This window comes from Saimiri boliviensis, chromosome 4 (genome assembly GCF_048565385.1).
Source record: "Saimiri boliviensis isolate mSaiBol1 chromosome 4, mSaiBol1.pri, whole genome shotgun sequence".
Classification (NCBI taxonomy): Eukaryota; Metazoa; Chordata; class Mammalia; order Primates; family Cebidae; genus Saimiri; species Saimiri boliviensis.
In genome coordinates, this window is record NC_133452.1 from 127,694,465 (window position 1) to 127,719,421 (window position 24,957).

The following is a 24,957-nucleotide window of genomic DNA, read 5'->3' on the forward strand; positions in this document are numbered from 1 at the left end:
CCCACAGGAAAGTAAGGTCTATATTTTTAGTTTCCACAGTACGTAACATAGAGCTTTGGACATAGTAGGAGCTCAATAAACATCTAGACTAAAGTCAGATAGATTTAGAATGAAATGAGAGATATCAATTTTATACATTGTAAATGAATATGGTAGATAGTGTTTGGAAAAGATGTGAATGGGTGATGAAAGGCATAGTGGTTACAATGGCATAGAAATAAGTGAGACAGGATCACCTGGTAAACACAAATAAATGTGTTTATGAATGAAACAGGAAAGCTTAAATGTCAATAAGGCATGATAGCAGTCAAAGGAAGGTACATTTTTGCATTTTAGCTATTTAATTTCAAATTCGTATGTATTTAAAAACTCATTTAAATAATTCAAATTATACTAATTGAAAGCACTAAATTTAACTCTGCTGGCATTTGAGAGTTGACAAGAGGCTCAATAGGAGTAAATATTTTAACATGTATTGTTATATTTAATATTGTAATATTTTTCAAATGTGTTTCGCTATATTTGAAAAAGCATTTTTATTTGGATTTTTAATTTTTTTAATTTGAAAATAATGCATTCTAATGACAAGCCAAGATATATAAAGAAAACCCAATAGTCCTATTTCTGCCATTTCTATATTGAGGATTCTAATTGTGGTTTGGTGTGTTTTCACAGCTTTTTCCATGCTCATTTTGTATACTTTACACTGCTTACATATTATTCCTCATATTTATTATTCATGCCATAATTTATTATTTTTAAATATGCAAGGCTCATGGTTATGTCAATGGTAATTTCTCTGTGTGATGATTATGGGATCTGATTAATAGTTATTGTTTTAAGAAGCTATTTCATAGACTTTGCGGCAAATGGGTAAATTTGATATTTTAATTGAAAGTTGAGTTTTTTAGAGATATAGAAAACAAAACGTTAACGGGAGGTTACATTTTTCAGGTGAGTATCTACTATACTAATTTGTTCACATATGAGAACATGTGGTAATACTATGAAAGTACTACGTAAAACTTTATAACTATTACTAACTAAAACACCAATGCTCACCAAATAACATTCTGGGATCTCAGCCTTGTTAAATTATACTAAAGAACACGTGTAATTTAAATTTTACTAAACATTGTAAAATTCATACACTGAAAATTATTTGGACATAAAATTTTCATGTTGGTGGTAAATGAAGAGCATATTGCTTTTCAAACTCTCCCCAATCTCAGGAGTATTTCAACCTTGGACCATGAAATGAAAACAAGAGAATAAAGATTGGTCAAGTGAAAATAGTAAAGTTCCAAATTCTTATCTGCAATAACTCATTTTACCAGATCACATTCTGTAAAGTGGTTAAATTCATCTCTACTTATTATACATGTTTGACACTGAGAACTATTTTTCTTTATATTCACTGGCATAATTTTTAATTTCAGATATTAATTTAAAAAGTCTAACTACCTACGTAACTATAACCTACCTGAAACTAAAATGATTCTCAGTTACATATTAAAAGTTACATATTTACATATAACTATTATGTATTTAAGATGGCCGATCACACTGAAGTAATGAAAGGCATTCATCAATATCCAGGAGTTCGCTATCCTGTCCTTACTCCTAATCTTCAGGGTTTTCAGCGTGCTGTAAGTGTGCTACTAATATTTCTAAAATTTATATGTCTCATTATTTTAAAGATATTTACAAAGTTAAAATTGTGTCATATATAACTTTCCTGTAATATAAATATATGCTAATATACTAACATGAAGACATAGAGCTCCATGTCCTCATACCATTGGGGATCAAGTGATCTGTATACCTGGCTCTTCTAGTTTAACTGTTCAAAAATTAAAACACAAAAGTAAAATTCTGCATTTTCATGAGATTTTTTAGAAGTGTATTTTGTGCTTCTTGTTAAATAATATAGAATACTATTTAAGCATTTCTCAATGCAATTTTTATAGTTATAATTATTGTTGAATTTTTAAATTATTTTTGTCAACCTTTGTTGGTCAGCTTTTTGTATCTGTTATTTTCTACCTCTAGGTGAGGCTAATTGTCATTGTATCTGGCTCTAGTTACTTTCCCTATTTATCTCCTGGTTTGTTACTTTTGATTCTCTGTTACTTATAAACTGATATAATTTAAATAAGTCTTTAATAATTTTACATATGAGAAGAGTCTCTTCAATTTTAAGGCATTACATTTATGTGGGCTTATTGCAAATATTGGGTGGCAGCTATTTCTGGTATTAATAACTATTTTTCACTTCTGTATGTGAAACTGTATTATGTAAAGCTGAGGTTGTGCAATATTAATTAATCAGTATATTACCTGTTAGTGTATTTTGTTAGAACCATTTATTTTTCCCTTGGGTTTGATTTGATGAGATTTTTATTGCATTGTTTAAAAAATCATTTAAAATATTGTAACTTTGGTGTCATAGTAGTTGTAACAAAATAAAGAACGTAACTTACACTGAAGAAGATACTGAAAGGACACCCTCATGTCAACTTAGAGGGGCCAACAGTGGAGCAGAACTAATCTTGACTTGGGAGTTAAGCAATTTTGTGCTCAAAACATGACTCCAGAACTTCTACTCCCCGTGCAATATTATGCTAAGTAGTTACAATTTTTGTGCTACAGCTCTTTCATCTGTACCATGGGCATCACAATGCTTAGTTTATATAGTTGTTTGTAGATTACAAAAAGCACATCCATAGTACTAAAAACAGTACAGACAAATAGTAGATGTTCACTAAAAGAGTTTTTAGTTTAGAAATTGAAAATATATTTTGGACAGAGTCATGGAAGCCAATATTTTTTAAATGTTTAAGGAAAGATGAAAAGGTAGTTTTTAGGTTTTTCCTCCCTTCATATATTAATGGGGGATTAGCAACAGGGGAGAGCAAAGGCCAAATGCTAGAAATACATTAACAGAAGGTCTTAAAAGTCCAGCTGAAAGACTAAGAGACTTGACCTTTGAAAACAAGTCATTGGAGAAGCCTGGAGGAAGGAATAAGGTTGACAAAAGGTGCGAAAAGGAAATCGATTAGATTAATATTTTGGATTTAAAGACTGGCAAAAGGATCAAAGCATTAGGTACACAAAAGTATGTTTGTAAAAGTCAGGATACAAAACAGTAAAAGGTAGGTTAGGAGATCAAAGAAAAACTGGGGGCAAAATCTAAATGATGAATTGGAAAAATATTTTTCTGTTGAATTGTAGGAAGAGAAGGAAAACAGAAAGTGTTTAGTATCCTCCATTTTAATAATTGGTTTGAAAATAATTTTTCATGGAGGAGAAAGGCTTTATTGAGGTTCTAGTATTTTCCATAATTAGAATCACAGTATTTCTGAAGTTAAAACATCATTTATAAAAGACAAAATTACATAGGACAACCTCATTGTGATTTTTGTGCCTCACAGACTTATGAATATTGCAGTTTGCGGATTATTCTGTTATTATAAAATATTTTTACACTTTAAAAGAGTATATGTGGCAAGATAAGAGGAATCCAATTTTAAATTCTAAGGCAAATGTTCAAGAATACATGTATGCCTTCATAGAGTAGTTCATCTTCCTTCTACCACCATCATTTACATTTTTGAAATCATTAGCTTTGGCTGTAAATTACGTATTTTTCAGGTTGCTGCTGGAGCCACTGAGATATCAGTTTTTGGAGCTGCATCTGAATCCTTTAGCAAGAAGAACATCAACTGTTCCATTGAAGAAAGCATGGGAAAGTTTGAAGAGGTTGTTAAGTCTGCAAGGCACATGAATATTCCAGCACGAGGGTATGTATGAAATCTCACAATTTTATTTTGTTAATGTTTATTGTTAAAGCTTACTCATAAATTCTCTAGACTTTCTTATATCATAGAATATAAAATATATAAATATATAAATATATATATATAAATATACATAGAATATCATATTTCCACTTTATTTAATCAGGGCAACTATATAGTTAGATCTCATTAACATCATTGATGATTATTAGTGAGTATCTAGCTTATGCAATGTGTAATGCAATTGAAATTAGAGGAACTAGCATGCAAGTCTGGTAGTATTAACTATTTTATTAATATGCTATCACCCAAATGAAGCCCTTTTATATCAGCCTACATGTGCTCATAAGTTGGTATAAACTCACAACAGCTTTTGGAAAAGAATCATCTAATGTGGTTTCCAAATATTTTTTTAAAACACGACTTTTTCTTCAAAGAGTATTTTATGTAGATCTTCAATAGAATACAGCAGACATAAAATTAAGCCTCTGGGCTGCTCTGGGAAATTGGGCCCATCATTTTACCCATTCTTTCTGCCCTTCAATGGCTGACTTCTTACTTCCTCTGGGTGATTCTAAAGCACCTACAGATTATCTTGCAGAACACTATTTAAAAATACTTGATAAATGGCTTATGGAAGATCAATATAAATTTTTAGTTCTCTACTACTCTATTATATATGTTTTCTGTAAATTCAGGGGTATCAGATACATCAATCATTTTCTCCTCACCTTGCCTTTTTCTTGTAGAAACTTATCAGCTGTTCATTCTAAGAGATGTCAGTTACAGGACATGGGAAAGAAAAACTGATTAAAGATCCACAAATCTAACATTCTGTCTCAGGAATTTAGAAATGGAATATCAAACATGGTTTCTTGTACTGAAATATGATGTGATTTTGTCACTGAGTTGACTATTTTGGGGTTCCTAGGATGGAGCCACATGCAAATCAGTGACGAGACAGAGTGACAGAAAGCAGAAATGGAAACCGGAGGGTCCTAGCAGTGATGAGAGATATAGAGGGAGGGAAGAGAGACAGGGAAAAATCTGCCTTGGTGGTTGCCTGCTCCCAGGACCACTAGCTGCCTCAAATATTATAACCAGGCCTATCTGCTGTGAAACCTGTAATGCATTTTTGTGTGTGTGTGTGTGTGTGTGTTACTTAACGAAGAATTTGTTTCAAAGACATTAGCTTTTTTGTATTAATTTTATAAATATGGAGATATGATGAACACGTATCTTAACAAGATAAAGTGCATAGCAACTGGTAATAGAAGGTTGAAACTGGGGATGGATTTAATTCAAATATAAATGTTAACTCTATTTTCTTTAAAATAAAGATGAAGACCGTATTCTATTTCAATATGTGTTTCAAGTATAGAGTGGAGTATAAGCTTTTCTCACTGGAAAATTAAAAAGCATGTGACTGTAAGAAGGAAAGTGCTCATGTGGCTTGCTCTTCAAATAGGGTTTTTTTTTTAGTGCTGAAAGATGGATGCAAATATAAGTTACAGGAAGTAAGTTTTTATCATCGTAGCTTTCTCTTGTAAAATGGAATAATGTAATTGAGCTAATAAAAATCTTAAACCCTCTTAATACTCATTGTTTGACTAATAATCTTGCCTCAGCAGAAAAATGAAAACTTCCAATTGTGCTGTGGCTTAAAAAGTTTTTCAGGCTTTGACAAACAAGAAGTGACCCACAGTAAAACCAAATAGTAGAGTACATTGGTGACTCGCTGTAGAATTATGCTATAGACAAATGTATGTTTTCCAGTGTGGATTTTATACCTTTGGAGAAAAACTCCTGAATTTTCTGAAACGCTTTTCATTTTCAGAAATGTGCCTTTCAGTACTTGAGTTCAGTACCTATTTGTATAGTTGAAAATATCTTCTTCCTCCCCACAATTTTTACAGAGTTTAAATAAGATTTTATTTTTACTGGCAATCTATATTTTAGATATTCATCACTGTAAGTCATAAGCCATGAGTACCTATTTCATGAAGGGAGCCATGCTCAACTGGTTGAAACTGCAGTAGATGCTTCAGCATGTCTTGCATGGCAACAGCTGCATCAACACATACTTGACAATCCTCCAGAAAATTTATGTCGTCCGTTGTCCGCTTTAAAGGCAATAAAGTAGTACACGTTTTATAAAAGCTCACTAAAACTATTTAAATTTTATAAAATAGTAAACTTTCATAGGGTCTAAATAGTAGCTTTTATTAGAGTTGTGAAGGCTATTGTTAAATTCCCCCACGCACCCACTGAAACACACATACAACACATGCATGTGTATACATTTCTAACACATGGTCAGAACTTTACATAACATCTGGGACACATTGTAAAAAGATACCATGCCAGATCAGTGACATAAAATGCAGAGTCAGCTAACTACTGGTGCATTGCATTATATGCGAATGAAAAATAAAATGTATGCACTTTGGATTTTATTTTTAGTGGGCAGTACATGTGACATATTTTTAAACATCTAGGTAATTTTTCTATTAACTGTCTAAACTTTAGAAAGTTAAGAAGGCAAAGAAAAATAAAAGCCTGGGATAAAAGTGATTATTTTCCCTTTATCAATGGTATTTACTGGCTTGCCAGGATCGTTTTAAATGGAAATACTTCAAGATATGAAGTAGTGCTTTAATATATAAGATGTTCAGAATGTATTACTTTTGGTCAAAATGATTACCAACTTCTCTTTATTGAAGTGATATCAATCATATGCTCACTCTTTGTGAGAGTATTAATTTAAAAATTAAATTCTCAGTAAGTTGCCATTATTAATTTCATGGTTAAAATGCTTATAAATAGAAATTATAGAATTACAAGGTCAGCAGGTTTGTATATTAAAGCATAAAATATGAAAGTTTTTTACACAGTTACATCTTATATTTCTCTTATAAAATGGCCTAGAATGATTTGATTCATAACTAACCTTCTGAAAGTTTATACTGAAAGTTCAAAGAAGAGCATATTTAACATTACTCCTATGAGCCACACAAAATTATTCATTGTTTTAAAAAATATAAAATTTTAAAATACATATCTGTGTATTATACCTGTTAATTTTTTTTAATTTCCAGATAAAGATGTGAAATAATGATAATGGTTGAAGGTAAATTAGTAATTCAACTAATATAGACAAGCATAGATTACTTTTAGATACAGAAAAACAAAGACAATTGTCAGATGTGATAATGTCATACTTTCGTCATTTTTAAAAATAAAATGTGCTTAATATTTAGGAGGAGGTAAGGAGTCAGATTTTCCTAGAACTGTAATGAATCTGTGTTTAGTTTTTTTTTTTTTTTAAACTAGTTCAGCTCTGTATAATTCTCATCCTTTAAAATGTCAATCTTCCTAAGTGTAATTAAGTCAGGGTACAATATTCTCCTTTAAAACAGTTTTTTTTTTTCTTTGAGAGATAATTTATAACTAAACACATTTATTCAAAAATTTGCAACCTGCTTGCTGAGTTAGCCAGACCATCTAGGTCACAATGCATTGAGTTTGTGTTTCACGTTCTCCTCGCCTAATGTAGAATCTCAGCATGGATTCAAATCCTGATCCTGAAGATAATACCAATCTTATTAAATGAGATAATGAGTCTCCTGATTTAGGGCTCCATTTTTAGGAACACTGTGACTAGTAGGCAGCGTTTCTTACGACAAATGTATCAAATCCCTTCCATTGGATGATCTACCTCTATGGAACACTTGCTTTTATAGCATCATATTCTTGTAAATGGGCAGCAAGAAGCTGCCCACAGAAATTCCTTTCCAAATTCTACTGTTAAACTGAGGCCTAGGTCTGGAAGAACGATTCCATCATCATTATGTGCCACCAAAATTGGTACATAAAACTGTAAAATAAGACATCTGTTAAAGCTATTTTCTTTCATACATATGGTTTGTTTAAGGGTTTATACATTTTTAGCTTTATATATTATTCTGGCACTGCTGTGTGCAAGAATAACACATACCAAGCAGCAGTTAATATTTGTAAGCTGGGTTTGTGCAATTGTGTCTAAACAGCCTCCATGTAGACATTTTAAGGTAAGAATGTGTTTCATAATTTCTCATGAAATTAGCATTAATATCTTTTTGTTATTAAATATTCATTTGCTAGATTATGCCTTGCCATACCTGGGCAAGAAGTAGATTTGTAATTTACACAAGTAATTTCAAGAAAGTTAATGGTGTCCCTAGGTGTGAAATTAATTCAGCACAGATTGTGGTTGAACGGTAAATGTTCATAGTCCATACAGTCACAATAATTAAAAATTATTTTTAACATACTTTTTTCTTTTATTTTATATGATGTCAGTGTGAAATAAGTATAGAACAAAGTGAATTTAATAAGTATGAAAAGAGAATTGTATATAATATGAAATAGAAAACTGAACATTTACAAGCTTTTATCACAAGATTAACTTTACTACAAATTCTTCAAAAGCATTTACAAATTTACCTTTATTTAGAAACAATAGAATAAAACCTAGGCAATACCATTTAGGACAAAGGCATGGGCAAGGACTTCATGACTAAACCACCAAAAGCAATGGCCACAAAAGCGAAAATAGACAAATAGGATCAAATTAAACTAGAGAGCTTCTGCACAGCAAAAGAAACTATCGTTAGAGTGAACAGGCAACCTACAGAATGGGACAAAATGTTTGTAATCTACCCATCTGACAAAGGACTAATATCCAGAATCTACAAAAAAATTAAACAAATTTACAAGAAAAAAAAAAAAACTCCAACAAAAAGTGGGCAAAAGATCTACCTCTCACTTCTCAAAAGGAGACATTCATGCAGCCAACAAACAAATGAAAAAAAGCTCATCATCACTGGTCATTAGAGAAATGCAAATCAAAACCATGATAAGATGCCATCTCACACCGATAAGAATTGTCATCATTAAAAAGTTGGGAGACAATAGATGCTGGAGAAAATGTGGAGGAATAGGAATGCTTTTACGTTGTTGCTGGGAGTGTAAATTAGTTCAACCGTTGTGGAAGACAGTATTGCAATTCCTCAAGGATCTAGAACCAGAAATACCATTTGACCCAGCAATCCCATTACTGGATATATACATAAAGGATTATAAATCATTCTGTCATAAAGACACACGCACACCTGTGTTTATTGTGGCACTGTTCACAATAGCAAAGACTTAGAACTAACCCAAATGCCCATCAAAGATAGACTGAATGAAGAAAATGTGGCACATATACACCATGGAATACTATGCAGCCATAAAAAAATAATGAGTTCATGTCCTTTGCAGGGACATGGATAAAGCTGGAAGCCATCATTCTCAGCAAACTGACACAAGAACAGAAAACCAAACACTGCATATTTTCACTTATAAGTGGGAGTTGAAAAATGAGAACACATGGATACAGGGAGGGGAACAGCACACACCAGGGCCTGTCAGGAAGAGGGGAGCTAGGGGTGGGATAGCATTAGGAGAAATACCTAATGTAGATGATGGGGTGATGGGTGCAGCAAACCACCATGGCAAGTGTATAACTATTTAACAAACCTGCATATACCCCAGAATTTAAAGTACAATAAAATTTAAAAAATAAAAAAATAAACATCATTCATATGAAATTAGAACACAAATAATATCTGGAAGAAGCACTGTGAATAAAGTTCAGAAATACTAAGCATTAGATAAATTTATATTTAATTTTATTCAACTTTTTTGATGTAATTCAATAAAAAAGAGATTTAATCTTAGGCATTCTTCAATTAATTCAAAACTGAATCAAAAATTTATTTTTAAAAAATGTAGTTAGGGATTGAAATGAGCCAAGCGCAGAGCTTTACTTTGAAAATATCTAATAAGATTTTCCTAAAGGATTACTCAGTATGTTGAGTAGGATTACATTAAAATTAAGACAGTGGTGGAGGTAGAGGTAAGGCGAGAATTCATGGTTCAGAAATGTGTGGACATCTGAATTAAGCAAAGTTATCCTTGTTAACCAGGCCCTCCAAATACAGGACTTCTTTAAACTCAGGCTTGAAGATGACTGTGTTAGACTGAGTTTCTCAAATTTGCTGATGTTTAGAATCCACTTTTCACCAGTCATTTCATGTGGCCAGTCCTCCGAAGTTCTCACTTCTAGACTCATCAATCAACTGTACAGACAACCTAAGCTACACATGTTGAGTGGATAGGCCAGAAAAAAAGTGGCAATTGAAGTGTTAGCACCAGATCAAAAAGGCAAGATTAGTTCGGTTTCCAGCAGCTGAATTTAACATTGATGCTTTGTTTTTTTAAATTATTGTTTTCAAAAGCAGACATGCCATTGAAGTATATAAAATATAATATGGGAGCTATGAAATAAAATGTCTTTCTTCTTGAACATAAGAGAACAAACTACCCAGTCATGTAAGTTTCAGGCCTCTTAGATTTAAGTGGATCATTAAAAATTTGAGAGCTTGGCTAGTTAGAGACAGAGTCAAAAGCCAGGAAATACACAACTCTAAGAAAAGTCTCTTGAACTACAGATTGGTTTAATTTGGTGAATAAAATATTATTTTATACACAATCATGCTATTTATAAAGAGAGACTGTTTTACAAACTTCTTCTGAAGACCAAACAATATACATCATCATAAAATGGAACCTGAAACATTACCTGAAGTGTCTGGCCCAGATCATTGGGAATATACTCAGACATTGAATTGTGTTTAGTTTGAGGGCTCGGGGAGCAGGGAGTCTGCCATGCAGGTCCCAGTTAGAATTGTCCCAAAGGATATTTAGAGTAGTCCCCCTGTCCACAGGAGATATATTCTAAGACCCCAGTAGATGCCTGAAACTTTGGATAGTATTATACCAAACCCTATATATAGTTTTTTTTCCTTTACATACGTATGTATAATAAAGTTTAATCTGCAGATGTAGCCTCTCCAGTAATTTTTTTGTTTGAGTCCAAACCTATTTCTGAATCTGTGTAAATATCGTCTACCTGCAGTAATGGCTTAGAGTCACCAGTTTTAGGAGATGCCTTGCTGAAGTCTTACACGCTCAGTGCTTTCTGGTACAACACATGATCCTCAGTCAGAACTTCTTTTCTGTTAATTTCTTCCACACAAAAATTTAATGGCTTTCCCATCTCAACTAAGAACTTATCACATACTGTCTCTGTAATTTTTGCACTTAGAGGTACAACAGCAAAACCACCATGAATTTATTTTTTCCTTCTTCAGAATTCTATAGATAGGAGTTTTATAATCTTACTATAGATGTTAGCAACCTCTAGTACGATACATTTTTTTTCTTTAAGTTGATAACTTTCCCCATTTTACTTAAAGTAAGAATTTTTTTCAGCTTCTTTTTGGCATATCCAAATTGCCAATATCACTACTTTTGGGCTTTGGGCCCATTATTAAGTAAAATCGGTGTTTCTTAAACACAGGTACTGAGATACAGTCGATCTCATAATTGAGAGAACCATTAAGTGACTAATGGGCTGGGTGCATCTATATGCTGGTCAAAGGGAAGATTCACATCTCAAATGGTACGATATGAGATTTCATCATGCTATTCAGAGTGGCCCACAGTTTTAAATTTATAAATGGTTTATTCTGGAATTTTCCATTTCCTATTTTCAGACCATGGTTGACTGCACATAACTGAGACTGCAGAAAGTGAAACCTCAGATAAAGGAAGGCTACTGTAACAGTATGGGACTCCAACACCTTTCCACATGGCTATGGGTGGGGCTGTGGCCATTTAATCAAAAATTACTCTAAGGATCCATCATTTTAAGAGGCAAAACCACACAGAATAAAATGAGGTAGTTTATCAATTAAAGTAAAAACACAAATAGAGCAAAAAGGTATAGAAAGTTTCAAAAGGTATGACAGAAAATAAGATCAAGGTAAAGATAATGTAAAACTCAGTCTGAACCAGTCTCTGTGTCTGGCTTCCCAGAGTCTGAGCTTGTATTTATTGTGGGAATCTGAGCTTGACATGAAGAGGCTTTCTCATTGTAAACAGCTAATTTGATGTAGTAGAAAGACCCAGCCTTCAATTTGGACCGACAGTTTGATTTTAAAGCCAAGTCCAGTAGTTTACTCTATTTGTATTCTGCAAACTATTTAATTTACCAGGGGCTCAGTTTTGCCGTTGGTAAAATGGGTTTATTGTGCAGATTACAAAATTTTAAGCAAATGTCTAGCTCCACATATGTTTAAATATTTTATGGAGCAACTTTTCCAAGGATCAACTGCTGAAGGAGGTTATGCCATTTTCTTTCAAAGAAAACTCTAAAATATTCTAACTTGAATACAAATTTACTTTTTAATTTCATCAGGAACTAAGTAGATTAATTAATATTAACATCCCAGCCATATATAGCTTTAGGAACGTAAGTATGTATAAAGTACATGAAAATTTTTTCTAAACTTTACACATATTTATAGAGAGATAACAGTTTATATAGAAGACATTTTAAATACATGGTATTTTAATAGTAGGCTTAGGAGAAATAAAATCGGTCAAGTATTCTGGAGCAAAAATTGAATCTTAGCATAATTCCCCCTTGATGCTAAGAAATAGTCTTTAATTTGTATGTTATCCACAGTGATAAATGTATTACAGACTCTCAAAATGTATTGTTCATTCACTTAATAATAATGGCATGTTATTTTGTGTTGCTTATGGGATGGTGTATTCTGCATGACTGTAGTGAAGTAGCTTCTATGTTTATATGCCTGAATTCCCCTTATTTGAGATGACATGTAATTTCATCACTCCTAGCATTGTCCTCTTCTGAGGATAGGCAATAACTGACTCCACTCCAAATGTTTGTGACATTTATGCATGGCTTTTACTTATACTTTTTGTTTCCATTTTTGCCAGGATGATTGGAGGAACATGGGATAATAGTGAGAAGGGGGGCCTGGATAAGGCTTAACTGTAAATTCTTTTTCATGATTTAGTTCTTCTAGGTAAGATTATCAAAGACTAAAACGTCTCAAGTCTTGTTTATCATATTTTTATGCACCATTAAAAATGACCTCCACAAGCGCAAATACAAGTAAAACAGTACATATTCACTTCCACAGAATTTATTGTAATGCTGTGTTTTTGTTAATTTTAGTAAGATTGGAGTCAATATGGCTGATGATTATTATGTCATCTGAATAATGTTTAAAAAATGAGCTCCAAGTTCTGATCTCTCAAATATGTGCTATTATTTCTGGCAACAGGATTTAGAACATAAATATCCCTTACCTATTTGTTTACCATGAAAATTAGGAATGTCTTAGACAAGTAATTCAGAAGGTAAAAATTATATTTTAACTAACATATTTGTGTATTTATTCATACAAGAAATAGCAATTAAGTACAGTAGACCCTCAATATCCATGGGTTCTGCACCTAGGGATTCAACCAACTATGAATCAAAAATATTTTTAAAACATTTAAAATACAAATAAAAATATAGTATAGCAACTATTTACATAGTATCTACAATGCATTAGGTATTACAAGTAATTCAGAGACGATTTAAAGTCTATAGGAAGAATCACCCCCAAACACCGAGGGATGACTGTATTTGTTTTAAACAATGTACTGTCTTGTGATACTATGTGGGCTATGAAAATGAGAATTCAGCATGACTTCAAAAAGTTTTTAGCAGACTAAGAAAATAAATTACGTACAAAAATAATGATTGTACTGCCCAAACCAGCAAATACATTAAGAGAGAGAACGATATATACTATTAAAGTTTAAGGTTAACTCTAATCTCTGGAGTGATTTAGAGAAACTTCATAAAGAAGGTATCAGTACAATGAAGTCATTAAAAATATATGAGTGTATGAAAACATAATAAAAATAATAATTTTTTTTCAGGCAGGGCATGGAATCTACAAAGAGCAAAGACAGAGTGAAGCGAAATCTCAGGAAATGTTTGGGTAATAGAAAGAAGTTTCCTTTTTTTTTTTTTTTTTTTTTTGAGACGGAGTTTCGCTCTTGTTACCCAGGCTGGAGTGCAATGGCACGATCTTGGCTCACCACAACCTCCGCCTCCTGGGTTCAGGCAATTCTCCTGCCTCAGCCTCCTGAGTAGCTGGGATTACAGGCACGCACCACCATGCCCAGCTGATTTTTTGTATTTTTAGTAGAGACGGGTTTCACCATGTTGACCAGGATGGTCTCGATCTCTTGACCTCGTGATCCACCCACCTCGGCCTCCCGAAGTGCTAGGATTACAGGCTTGAGCCACTGCGCCTGGCCAGAAGTTTACTTTTATTGAAATAAAGTATTTTTGTGTGGATGTATAGTAAAAGAAAGGTAGAAAGTTAGATTGGAGTTTCACAGATTGCCAAACTTGAATACCAGTTTATTCAGTAGAAAATAGAAAGCCATTAAAGATTTTCGAAGTGGAAAATATGTAATTTAATCCATGCCCATGAATATAATTTTAACACTAGAAACTGAAGTAAAATAGAGAGACACGGGACTAGAAATAAGGAGCGCACTTAGGAGAGGGCTCTTGGGAATGGGTCTGTACATTCCAGCTGCTGCTGGCAGAGGCTGAATGCCACAGGGGCTGGAGGGGAAGAATCAGCTAACTTTTGGTTATTGAGTAAGTTTGCAAAGGTGACCATCAAGTGACATAGCAGGACTGACCCTCAGAATAATGATATCATTTTTTAAAATGGAAAATGCAGGGAAAACAGATTTATGTAAGAGAAATAGGAATGGTGACCATTTCAGACATGTTTAACTAAATATGCTTTGTGAATGCATCAAGCTTATAATATGCATGAGAAACTCTGGGGTTGATCCTGGGGTAACTGGCATAATGGTGAGCGAGGGGGATGATGGAGGACCTAGCTGACACAAAGACCCCCTTTGCCATTCTCATTACAGACACACAAATTTTATAACTTTTAAAACATATCACCTAGCTCAGAAAATACATTAAAAAAAAAGAGTCTCAGGTTTCATCAATGCAGATATAGTAGTCCTGTAGGTTGATACCACAGAAGCATATGGGGGTATCTCTCTGAGAAAGACTACCTAGTGGTGTGGTAATGGGATTTTAATGTCTACATGGGAAAAATTAGATGTTCTGTGAAGGTATGAATCTAGAACTATTTCTTGGAGTCTGGCAGTACCACCTTTCCAATGCAAAGTCAACGGAACCCATGCCAGCTATTTTTATGGGTTGTGGATTTATGACACATAAGAATTGTGGAAACCCAAATTGAGAAATTAGGGTTGAAATTTGTTCAAAAACTGATAAATTCCATGGGGTAAGGGCAGAAAGCAATCAGATTCCTTCAATAGGATCATTAAAATATCTCAAGATGCTCAAAGAATTACTACAGAAACTAAAATTACCATGAAAAGGCATTCACTATAACAACTATAAAGCACATGAGGAAACAAACTAACATAAGACAAATGAAATAAACACAGGAAACAGCAGAAAGAAACTTTAGCAGAACAGAAGGCAACAGAACAATCTGAAAAAGAGATTGTAAGTTAACCACATAAAATGTTTATAGAGGCAAAGGAAGAGCTTTAAGAACAGATCTTTACAGAACACAAAATTAGTATTTAACAAAATATTATCTATAAATGGAAATATATTCATTAAAATACAAAAGCAAATTAATTAATTGAACAGTAGATTACATGTAGTTTAGCTTACAATTAAGATTTCAGAAAATTGTAAGAATGAAGCCCAGACAATAAATGAAGCCCAGAAATTGTAAACATGAGGTTAGTAGAAAATGCCTAGAGGAATTTCCATATGGAGAAATCAGAGAAGATAGATATGAGAAGTATGTTCAAAAGATAGTACCTTGAGAATTTTCTAGAAATTAGGAAAATCATTAATGTTAATATTGAATAAGTACAGCAAATCCTGAGATAGCTAATAATAAAATGCAGGTAAGATATAAACACATAATCCTAAAAACAGTAGAGAAAAATAGATTACCATAAAGTTAGCTTGATAGAAAAATTCTTATCAGCAAAAACTGAGACCAGATACAGTGAAATAATACAAAGGGCCAAGATAACTGTCAACATAGAATTCTACACCTAGTCAAACTATAGTTCAAGAATGAAAATGAAATCAAACTGTTTGTTGACAAAACAGTCTACAACATCTACCATTCAGACTCTCTGAAAGAACTACCATTGAGTTAAGTCAAACATATTGAATCAGAATTAAGGGATAAGATTAAAAAAATAATAATAAATGGAGCAACTGGAGTTTGCAGCTTCAGAAAAGTAGAAATTATTTGGAACAGGTCTGGGTAAAACTTCACCACCAGGCAATCAAAGTTGAACAAATATGTTATGGGACAGTAGCGAGGAAATTCCTGAGATTAGTTGGTTACTGTCAGGTCAATGTAATGTAACTTTTTACACAGGGAATCAGTAGGACAATCCAGGTGAGGCAGTATTGATAATAGTTGAGTGATTTTTCAATGTTGGCAGCATAATAGAACTTGAAAAAATTATAAAAAACAATATATTGGTGGTTGCATTTCATTCCCTAGGTTTCTGGTTTAATTGTTTTGGAACATATCCTGAGCATCAGTGTTTGTCTTTTTTAAAGCACAAAGGTGATTCTGTGCAGCAAAGGTTGAGAACTACTGTAAGAGATTGTTAGAGAAGAGCCGAAGTCCAGAAGTCGGCTTTGGCCACGTGTCAAAGAAGATAATTCAGTTTATATTCATGATGGTGTAGGCCTTTTCACACTCAGGAAATGTGGCTTAACTTTTTTAGAAAGGGTTGGCAAGCTTACTGTAAAGGTCCAGACAATAATACTTTAGGTGTTGTGGGTCAGATGATTTCTGTTGCAACAACTCAACTCTTGCTGTAGTATAAAAGCAGCCATAGATAAGTATGCAAACAGATGGGCATGGCTGTATTCTAATACAATTTTATTTATAAAAGAGTGACAGGCGGGATTTGGCCTCTGGGCCTTGTGTACCAATTTCTGCTTTAGAATGTTAAAGTATACAGTTAAGGGAACATAGCTGAGAACCATCAAATCAGCTATGAAGAAAGTAGCCTCATGTGTGACAATATCAAAGCAATGTTCTCTCACAAGATAGGGAAGATCACGTGAACATGAAATGCAACAGAGTGTAAAGATCTCAGAAACACAGGCACAGAAATGTCCTGGAGGGAGCACTTGAATGGAAACAAAATTGCTCACATAGAGGGGTAAGGTACTGTCAATGAAGTGATAGCTGTGGACAAATAATATTTGGAAAATGCAGGAGACATTTATTTTGTTTTGGATTTACTTTATTTTGTTTTTCACATTTAGAAGGAGAACATGTAAATGAATAGCTTGGATTTTCTATTTATTCACATTTAGATGTTTTGGGTTTAAAAATCAGTGTTATTTATATTTTAGCATGTTATTATAATCATTACATTTGTATTAAAACTTTTCCTCCTTTTCCATCCTTAGCCACCTTCTCCAGTGTTATGTTCACATAAGAACATTTTGTTTTCACACATCTTGATTAAATGTACAGATTACCTAAAGCATAAACTTAGATTATGGTTATTGGAATAGCAGAAGGATGAGCTTCCTGTCCAGCATCACTTTCAAATTTTACTTGAATTTGTCCTTCTTTATTCTTTTCTATCCCTCATGACTGCTTGAGTGGCTTATATAACTACTTATTTAATACTAAAACATATTGTCAGTTGACAGTTTAACACCTCCATAATTTCTGTAACCTAATCTGGTTACATCTTAGACTCAATGGCTATGTACCGAATCATTGAATACGTTTTTTTATTTTTCTACTCCAAAGCCTGTTAGGAAATTCATAGTGCATCTTCCGATCAATAGCATATTAGAGTTAAGGAAATATATTGTCTTGTGTTTTTGTCTTTATTTTTTTCTCTGTCATCTGCTTCCAGCACCTCCACAGAGTTATATTTCTGAGAAACAAATCTGATTTTGCCACTACCTTACCTAATAATTTTCGCTGTCTAAAGTGATTTTAAGTGATCTCAAAGTCCAGACTCCTTTGAATGACATTCAAAGGTTTTTCTTTCTAAAGCCTTTCATATTGTGGGCCCACATATTCGATCTCCAGCCTCATTTCCCACCATCCCTCTTCCTTTTACGCAGCTTGCTTCATTCACTCCTAAATATGAGACTCATTATGCATTATTTCAATATAAGAATTGTAAACATCTCTGAAGTAAGTTTAATAAAATGGGATTGATGTTGAGCTGAAAACAGCTAAAGATGACTTTTCCTGAAGCTTAATTGTTCAAGATTGAAATGGATCTTTATCTTTGCAGGAAAGATTTGATTTTTTACATTAGAATGAGTTAACAAAGAAACTTAGAGAATATCTTTATTCTTAGCCTTCTGTACACACTAGTCACTCTTCTATTTGGAATGATTTAAGTAAACCCAAGAGAGAGAGATGGAGAAAGGGGGGGGGGAGGGTGGGAGATAGAGAGAGACACTGACTGAGGCTGTGCCCAGTTTTAAGACTTTTAGATGATTAATGACTGTATCTAAATAAGGCCAAAATATCCAGATGGGAGTAAAGAGAAAAGTTCAGTTAGTCTTCTACATGATCTCTCTCTATGTTTCTAATGTAATTGTTTAAATAAAACCGTGTATTTCACTGCTATTTTCTGCTTTGAATGTTAATATGTTGCTATAGTATGAGTAACTTCACCAGATAATCACTTATAATTTATCTCCATCTGCCATCAAAAACATGTACCAAATTGTAATTATTATAGAAAGATAAAAATGTGAGTTGGTCGAAAATGCCCTAGACTTTATTTGGTTTGGTCTAAGGATAAAATAATAATGAAGTAATAGTGTAAAATAAATTTTCTTGATGCAGTTTTGGCTAATTCCTAATTTTTATAAAATGGAAATGGCTTATTTACCACATGCATATTAATAAGGCTCTACTTTTAATTTAGGTATGTGTCTTGTGCTCTGGGCTGTCCATATGAAGGAAGCATTACACCACAAAAAGTGACAGAAGTAAGCTACATCTCCAGCTTCTTTGGTTTATGGTAACATGATATAGATTATTTTTAAAAGTGGGCTATTGCTCTGTTTATTGGATCTGCATAGCATGAACCCATAGATTAAGATAGGAACCCTGAAGACATGTTTGATCACTTAACTAACAGTTTCATTTTAACACTGAAGTCCTGTACATTGACTATAACTTTTCAAAGTTAAGGGACAGTTGAGTCTCATTACTTGGCTGCTCAAAGGTGGAAGGAATAAAAATATGTTTTGTTTTTCTATGGCTGTAAGGTAGTGAGTGGGTTTTTCCATCTCCATCAGAACATCCAGGCAGTTGGTGTAGAAACACTTAAACTTGCCTTGGTTGCTTAGGTAGCATTCCCCCTTTTCTCCTGCATACGTTGGCCCATTGTATCGGAGTAGATACGCTACCTTTGTGTTTTGGTTCCTTTATGATTCTGTAGATGTTATTGCTGTGATTAAGTTGCTGCTATTCCGGAACAATTTTACAGCAACAGATTATAGTCATTAAGCCCCTGATTATTAAAGTTTCTTTTCTTCCTGTCCTTTATTATTAATTTATATCAATGAATACATGTACTATCTTTGAGATTATATTAGAATGCCTCAGAAATTTATCTATATATAAAGCATATACGCCTGTTGTTAAAGTTGCTAGTTATGGCAAATTTAATAATCATATCACCAAAGCAGTGAAGAGTGCCTTATAAGAAAATCCAAATTTAGGCAGGATATAAACTTTCCGTTTAGCTAAAGCCATTTCTCTTTTGCATACTCATTTGTACTTACTGCAGATTTTTCCAATGAAAGATATCCTTTGATCTATTATTTACACAAGACCCTTGCACACAGAGGCGCATATACTATGAAATAACAAAATTCGGCTTTTATAGTTTTTCACTTGCATGGGACCCTTTTAAGGCTCTGTCGTTAATTTACCTTCACAATTGTATTTCTTTTTAAAGAGTATCTCCAAAGGGTATAACTTCAGGCTGGCCCACAAAACCTGGATCCACCTCTGCTTAGTGGCAGACTCGCTTTCTTCCTTTCACTGTGCACCACATAGGAATGAACCACACACATCTTGGCTGAGGATCTCTGTTTCTGTACCCGAATGCCTAAGGTGTTACTGCAGTCATGTAACAGGCAGACAGGAAAAATTCAGGACCAGAAACCTTAAAGGAGCCTTTTGTGTCATCCTAATACATATTGTGCTCAACTAACTCTGTTCTCTCTGAAATTTCTACTTCAAACTGTGATTACTCTGTCTAAGCCTCTGGTCCTTCCTCTCATTGCCTCCCTCCTCAGTTTGGCTTCCTCGTTACACTGCCCTTTGCATTTAGCTTTTTCCCTACCTGGAATGTTCTTTGCATTTTATATGTCAGCTGCCTGGAACCCATTAACATTTGCATTTAATATTCTTCCTGGAACATTCTTCTCAGATCCTTCCTTCTCACCCTCTTCAATAAGTCAGTAAGCACTTTAAAATAAAGCTTACTTAAATTCAAGTTGTCTATACACATAGAAAGGAACAAATAGTATCAGCCTTTCCAAAAATATACCAAAAAGTAAAGAGCATCAACATAATGAAGAATTTACATCAACTAATGGGCAAAACAGCCAGTTAACATCAAATGGCAGTATTAAACTCACGTATATTATTATTAATCCTAAATTTTCCCCCAATCGAAAGACACAGCCAAAACCCATCAGTATGCTGCATCCAGACCCATTGCACATGTAAGGATACACAAAGACTCGAAACAAAGGGATGGAGAAAGATTTACCCAACAAATGGAGAGCAAAAATAAACAAATAAATAAATGAAAAGCAGGAGTTGCAATTCTCACCTCTGATAAAATAGACTTTAAAGCAACAAAGATCAAAAGAGGCAAAGAAGGACATTACATAATGGTAAAAGGATCAATGCAACAAGAAGAGCTCATGATCCTAAATATATACACACCCAATACAGGAACACCCAGATACCTAAGACTTATAAAGAGACTTAGACTCCCACACAATAATAGTGGGAGACTTCAACATCAATATTAGACAAATCAACGAGACAGAAAATTAACAAGGATATCCAGGACTTGAACTCAGATACAGAACAAGTAAACTTAATAAACATTTATAGAACTCTCTACTTTAAATACACAAAATATACACTCTAATCAGTACCACATCACACCTACCTCCATGTTTAAATGAAATATTGGTTGGCTGCTTATTTGTTATTTTCTTCCCTCATTTTTTCCTGTCTCCATTATTAAGCACACTTATTGGCATAAAAGAGGTTTTCGATACCCATTTTTAGTCTGCATTCTAGCCTGGGCAATAAAGCAACACTCCCATTCTCTCTCCCTCTTTCTTCCTCTCCTTTATTCTTTTTTTATTCTTTTTTTCTCTCTTTCTTTCTTTTTAAAAAAAGAATACTTTACATCCACTCCCTTAGCAAAAAAAAAAAAAAAAAAAAAAAGAAAGAAAGAAAGAAAGAAAAAAGAAATTCTTCTACTGCGAACTAAGGAATCAAGTTCAACATTCAGTCACTTCAAATTGTTTTCTAGGTCATCGTTAGGGTGAGTTATAATAAAAACACATTTCCTCCTTTACCGCATACTTTTTCTACTGAAATAGCTTTACATAAGACATTATAAATGTGAGTAAACAGTACCCTCCTTAAGGGTGCTTGGAACTATGCACTAATAGTCTTTATTATTTTCTCTCTACAAATACATTAAAGTATTTCAAGCCTTCATGGCACACTCCTGTTAATTCATTAATAATATCATCACATAACCCTGCTCAAAAAAAATAAAAATTCAAGTTGTCACATAGGTCCTAATCTTGACAGATATAGATCAATTTCCTTTGCTCATGCTCTTAGAATTCTGTTTCTTTGTTTGAAAATTCTTATTTTAGCTAGTATAGATTTATTCCTCAGCCGTGTTGACTAAGATCTATCCTCACTCGACTTCAGGATCTGTAATAACATGAGCCATGTCAATATCCATTGCCCCATTCTATCCTGGGACCTAGCACAGTGCCTGGCATAAAGCAGGCATTGATGAAATACATATAAATGAATGAATGAATCAGTATCATGTGCCAGATTATGTATCAAATCACTTTTATACATTCTTATTTCACTTTCAGAACCAAATATGTTATTATTAAATGGCTTTAATCATGTGGTTTTTAAAACAAAGTAACCAAGGCTTAGAAAATACACTAAAAGAAGATTTTCTATCATCTGTATTCTACAGATTAGGGATTGAGTGTTAAATAGGCTAATCTTCCACCCAGTGTCACACGAGTATGAGGACTGGGAGCTGAGATTTAAATTTAGGTCTCTCTGATTCCAGAACCCATGCCTTTGTCAAAATACCATGCTGCCCTTATGCAAATTTATATTGCTCTTTGTAAGTAACATTATTCAGCTTGAAGAGATCTTGCAATTTACTTTACACGAGTATATGTACTTATAAGCCAGAAAAATTAGCCCAGAAATATTAAATGACTTTACCAGTAGCAAGCTACTTAGTGAAAGAGCTGAACTTAATATAGTTGATCCTTGAATAAATTGGTTAGGAACCCCAGACGCCACATGTACAGTCAAAAATCTAGGTGTAATTTTGCTTCACTACTGAAAACTTCACTACCAATAGCTTACCGTTGAGTGAGAGCCTGTAACCCATCAATTAACACTTATTTTGTTGTTTGTTATCTTGAAATGGTTGGCAAATGCAGCTGGATACCTCACTCCGTGGTGCATATGAAGCAATTAAGCTTTTTCTTATGTCATAACTTTTTTTCTGCTTCTTGGGAGCACGTCCAGCGTCACTAGTTGCACTTCCTGTGAGTCTCCTGTTGTTATTTAAGGTTTAGGGTATTGCACTAAATATGAAAAACACATAAGAACTGCAAGAGATCACTTTGTACTGTGATATGTAATTTACTGGAGAGAGGAACTGTTCATACAGAGATGAGTAGCATCACCAGGATTTTAAGTGGATACCCACACTTGAGCTCACTGAAATAGCAATAGGAGGTGGGTACAAAATTATTACAGTAGTACAGTATGTACTACAGTTAATTTTGTTCAGTCATGATTTAGTACTGAATCATTACGTGTACATTTCTCTTGAATGCAAATGGACTATCTACAGTCTGTGTCTGTATGCATCAGTTTTGATAAATTTAACTTTTATAATACATTTGTATTATTTTATAGAAAAGAAAAATAGAATAGTACTGACATATATTCATGTATTCATGACATACCTTTTTCTTTTTTCGACATTTCTATGCTATGCAATTTGTCTGGAAGTTTTTTCAAATTGTTGAAAATCTCCAAAAAAATTTTATATGTTTATTTTTTAAAATCCCTGTACAAGTGTATTCACAGAGTTCAAATTTCTGTAGCTCAAGCATCAGTTTATATATACCTTTTGACACCTAAACTAATACCTTGAGAAATACTACTTCCAAAGTAAATCTGTAATGCTTTGGTTTGATTATAGTGTTAAGAAACATAAGCCTCCCACAATTGACATTGGAACTTATAATTTCATAGCGGAACAAATAGCTGGATAAAAATATAGGTAGATATGACTCTAAGGCAAACTCGAATATTAGAAAAAGAATTGCAGTAATGTCAAAGTCTTATATACTGTTTAGAATATAATTAGCAAAGAAAAGGACCAGAAAATACATTATATATTTTTCATGGACATAAATGATCTTAGTTGTAATTTTTACCTGTAGCTGATATTAGTTGACGAACAAGAGTGTTTGAATCTCTTCACTTCCTTTATTTTACTAGCACTTCACCTTTATCAACAGGTGTCTAAGAGATTGTATGGTATGGGTTGTTACGAGATCTCTCTAGGAGACACAATTGGAGTGGGAACTCCAGGAAGTATGAAGAGAATGTTGGAAAGTGTGATGAAAGAAATCCCACCGGGTGCTCTTGCTGTTCACTGTCATGACACGTATGGACAAGCCTTAGCAAATATCCTTACGGCCCTTCAGGTATTTTGTATTCTTTGTGTGTTATGTGTGTGCATAGAGTGTGCATCTTTATCTGCAATATAAACATACTGAGAGACATATTGTTACAATTTTTATAAAATGTTATGAATCTCATTTTAACCAGTGTCTGCACATGACAGGCACCTGGGAAATATTTGTAAATTTCACATTTTTTAGGGCAATAGATCTGTCTTATTACTGTTAATTTGATTTGATTAAATCTGTAATCTCTTCTTTTTAGAAGTATTAGTCTTAGCAGAGTTATGTCTGCTTGTTTTTCTTCTTATATTCTGTCAACCATAACATTTAATAGAGTGAAATATGATGGCATTTTTAGCAGCATAAAACACAAAAATAGTAGATTATTATAATCATAAAACTAATGCTCTGTTTTGGAGATTTCATGCTCTATGATGGGAAGATATGGTGCTGAAATATAGTGTATTTTGCTTAAAATGTTTTCCTGATGTTGGCAAGCTTACTTTTTGTAAAACTTATGTTTTTTAATCAAGTATATTCCATTATATGATAAAATGAAGAAATCTAGAAAGTTGGAGGATTACAAATTGCTTATTAAATTCTGTGTTATTTTAAATTTATTCTTTTGAAAGAATAGACATAAGTAGCATTAAAAGAGTATTATTTTTAAATCAATGTCAGGTTCTTAAATGCAGCTAAAAATAGATTCATTTGATATTGTTAGAATTCAAGATTTTGACAGCCATATAGTCTACCAAGATAAGACTATATAAAAGCTTTCTGGTGAGACTGAAAACCAATATGTAAAGCTTAATATCACAGTCCTCAAGTCTACAGTTGTTTGGCAGAAGTTAAAAAACAATGGGAAGATCAAGTTCCACAAGGGCTTATTTTGACTTTGTAACATATGTGTACAAATCCTTATTTATCCTCTGGAAGCAAGAAAGGAACATTCTATTAAATCAGAGAAAAGAGAAAATGTTATTCCATGGTCTATTAGGCGTGGGAATTTTTACAATTTTCCTTCCCTCGGTATTTTAGTTTCTGAAACAATAGAAAACTAGGCAGCACTTCAGGATC

At 33.3% G+C, this 24,957-nt stretch overlaps 1 protein-coding gene across 2 annotated transcripts in view; it reads left to right on the top strand.

Annotated features, from left to right (window-relative positions):
- HMGCLL1 (3-hydroxy-3-methylglutaryl-CoA lyase like 1) overlaps positions 1–24,957 on the top strand; it is a 149,684-nt gene that overhangs the window by 59,282 nt on the left and 65,445 nt on the right. For both annotated transcript variants that reach the window (XM_003926374.4, XM_074398180.1), the window contains exons 4-7: positions 1,554–1,649; positions 3,655–3,803; positions 18,786–18,849; positions 23,710–23,898. In XM_003926374.4, the coding sequence (XP_003926423.1) occupies positions 1,554–1,649; positions 3,655–3,803; positions 18,786–18,849; positions 23,710–23,898 (498 nt within the window). The remainder of the gene's footprint in view (positions 1–1,553; positions 1,650–3,654; positions 3,804–18,785; positions 18,850–23,709; positions 23,899–24,957) is intronic.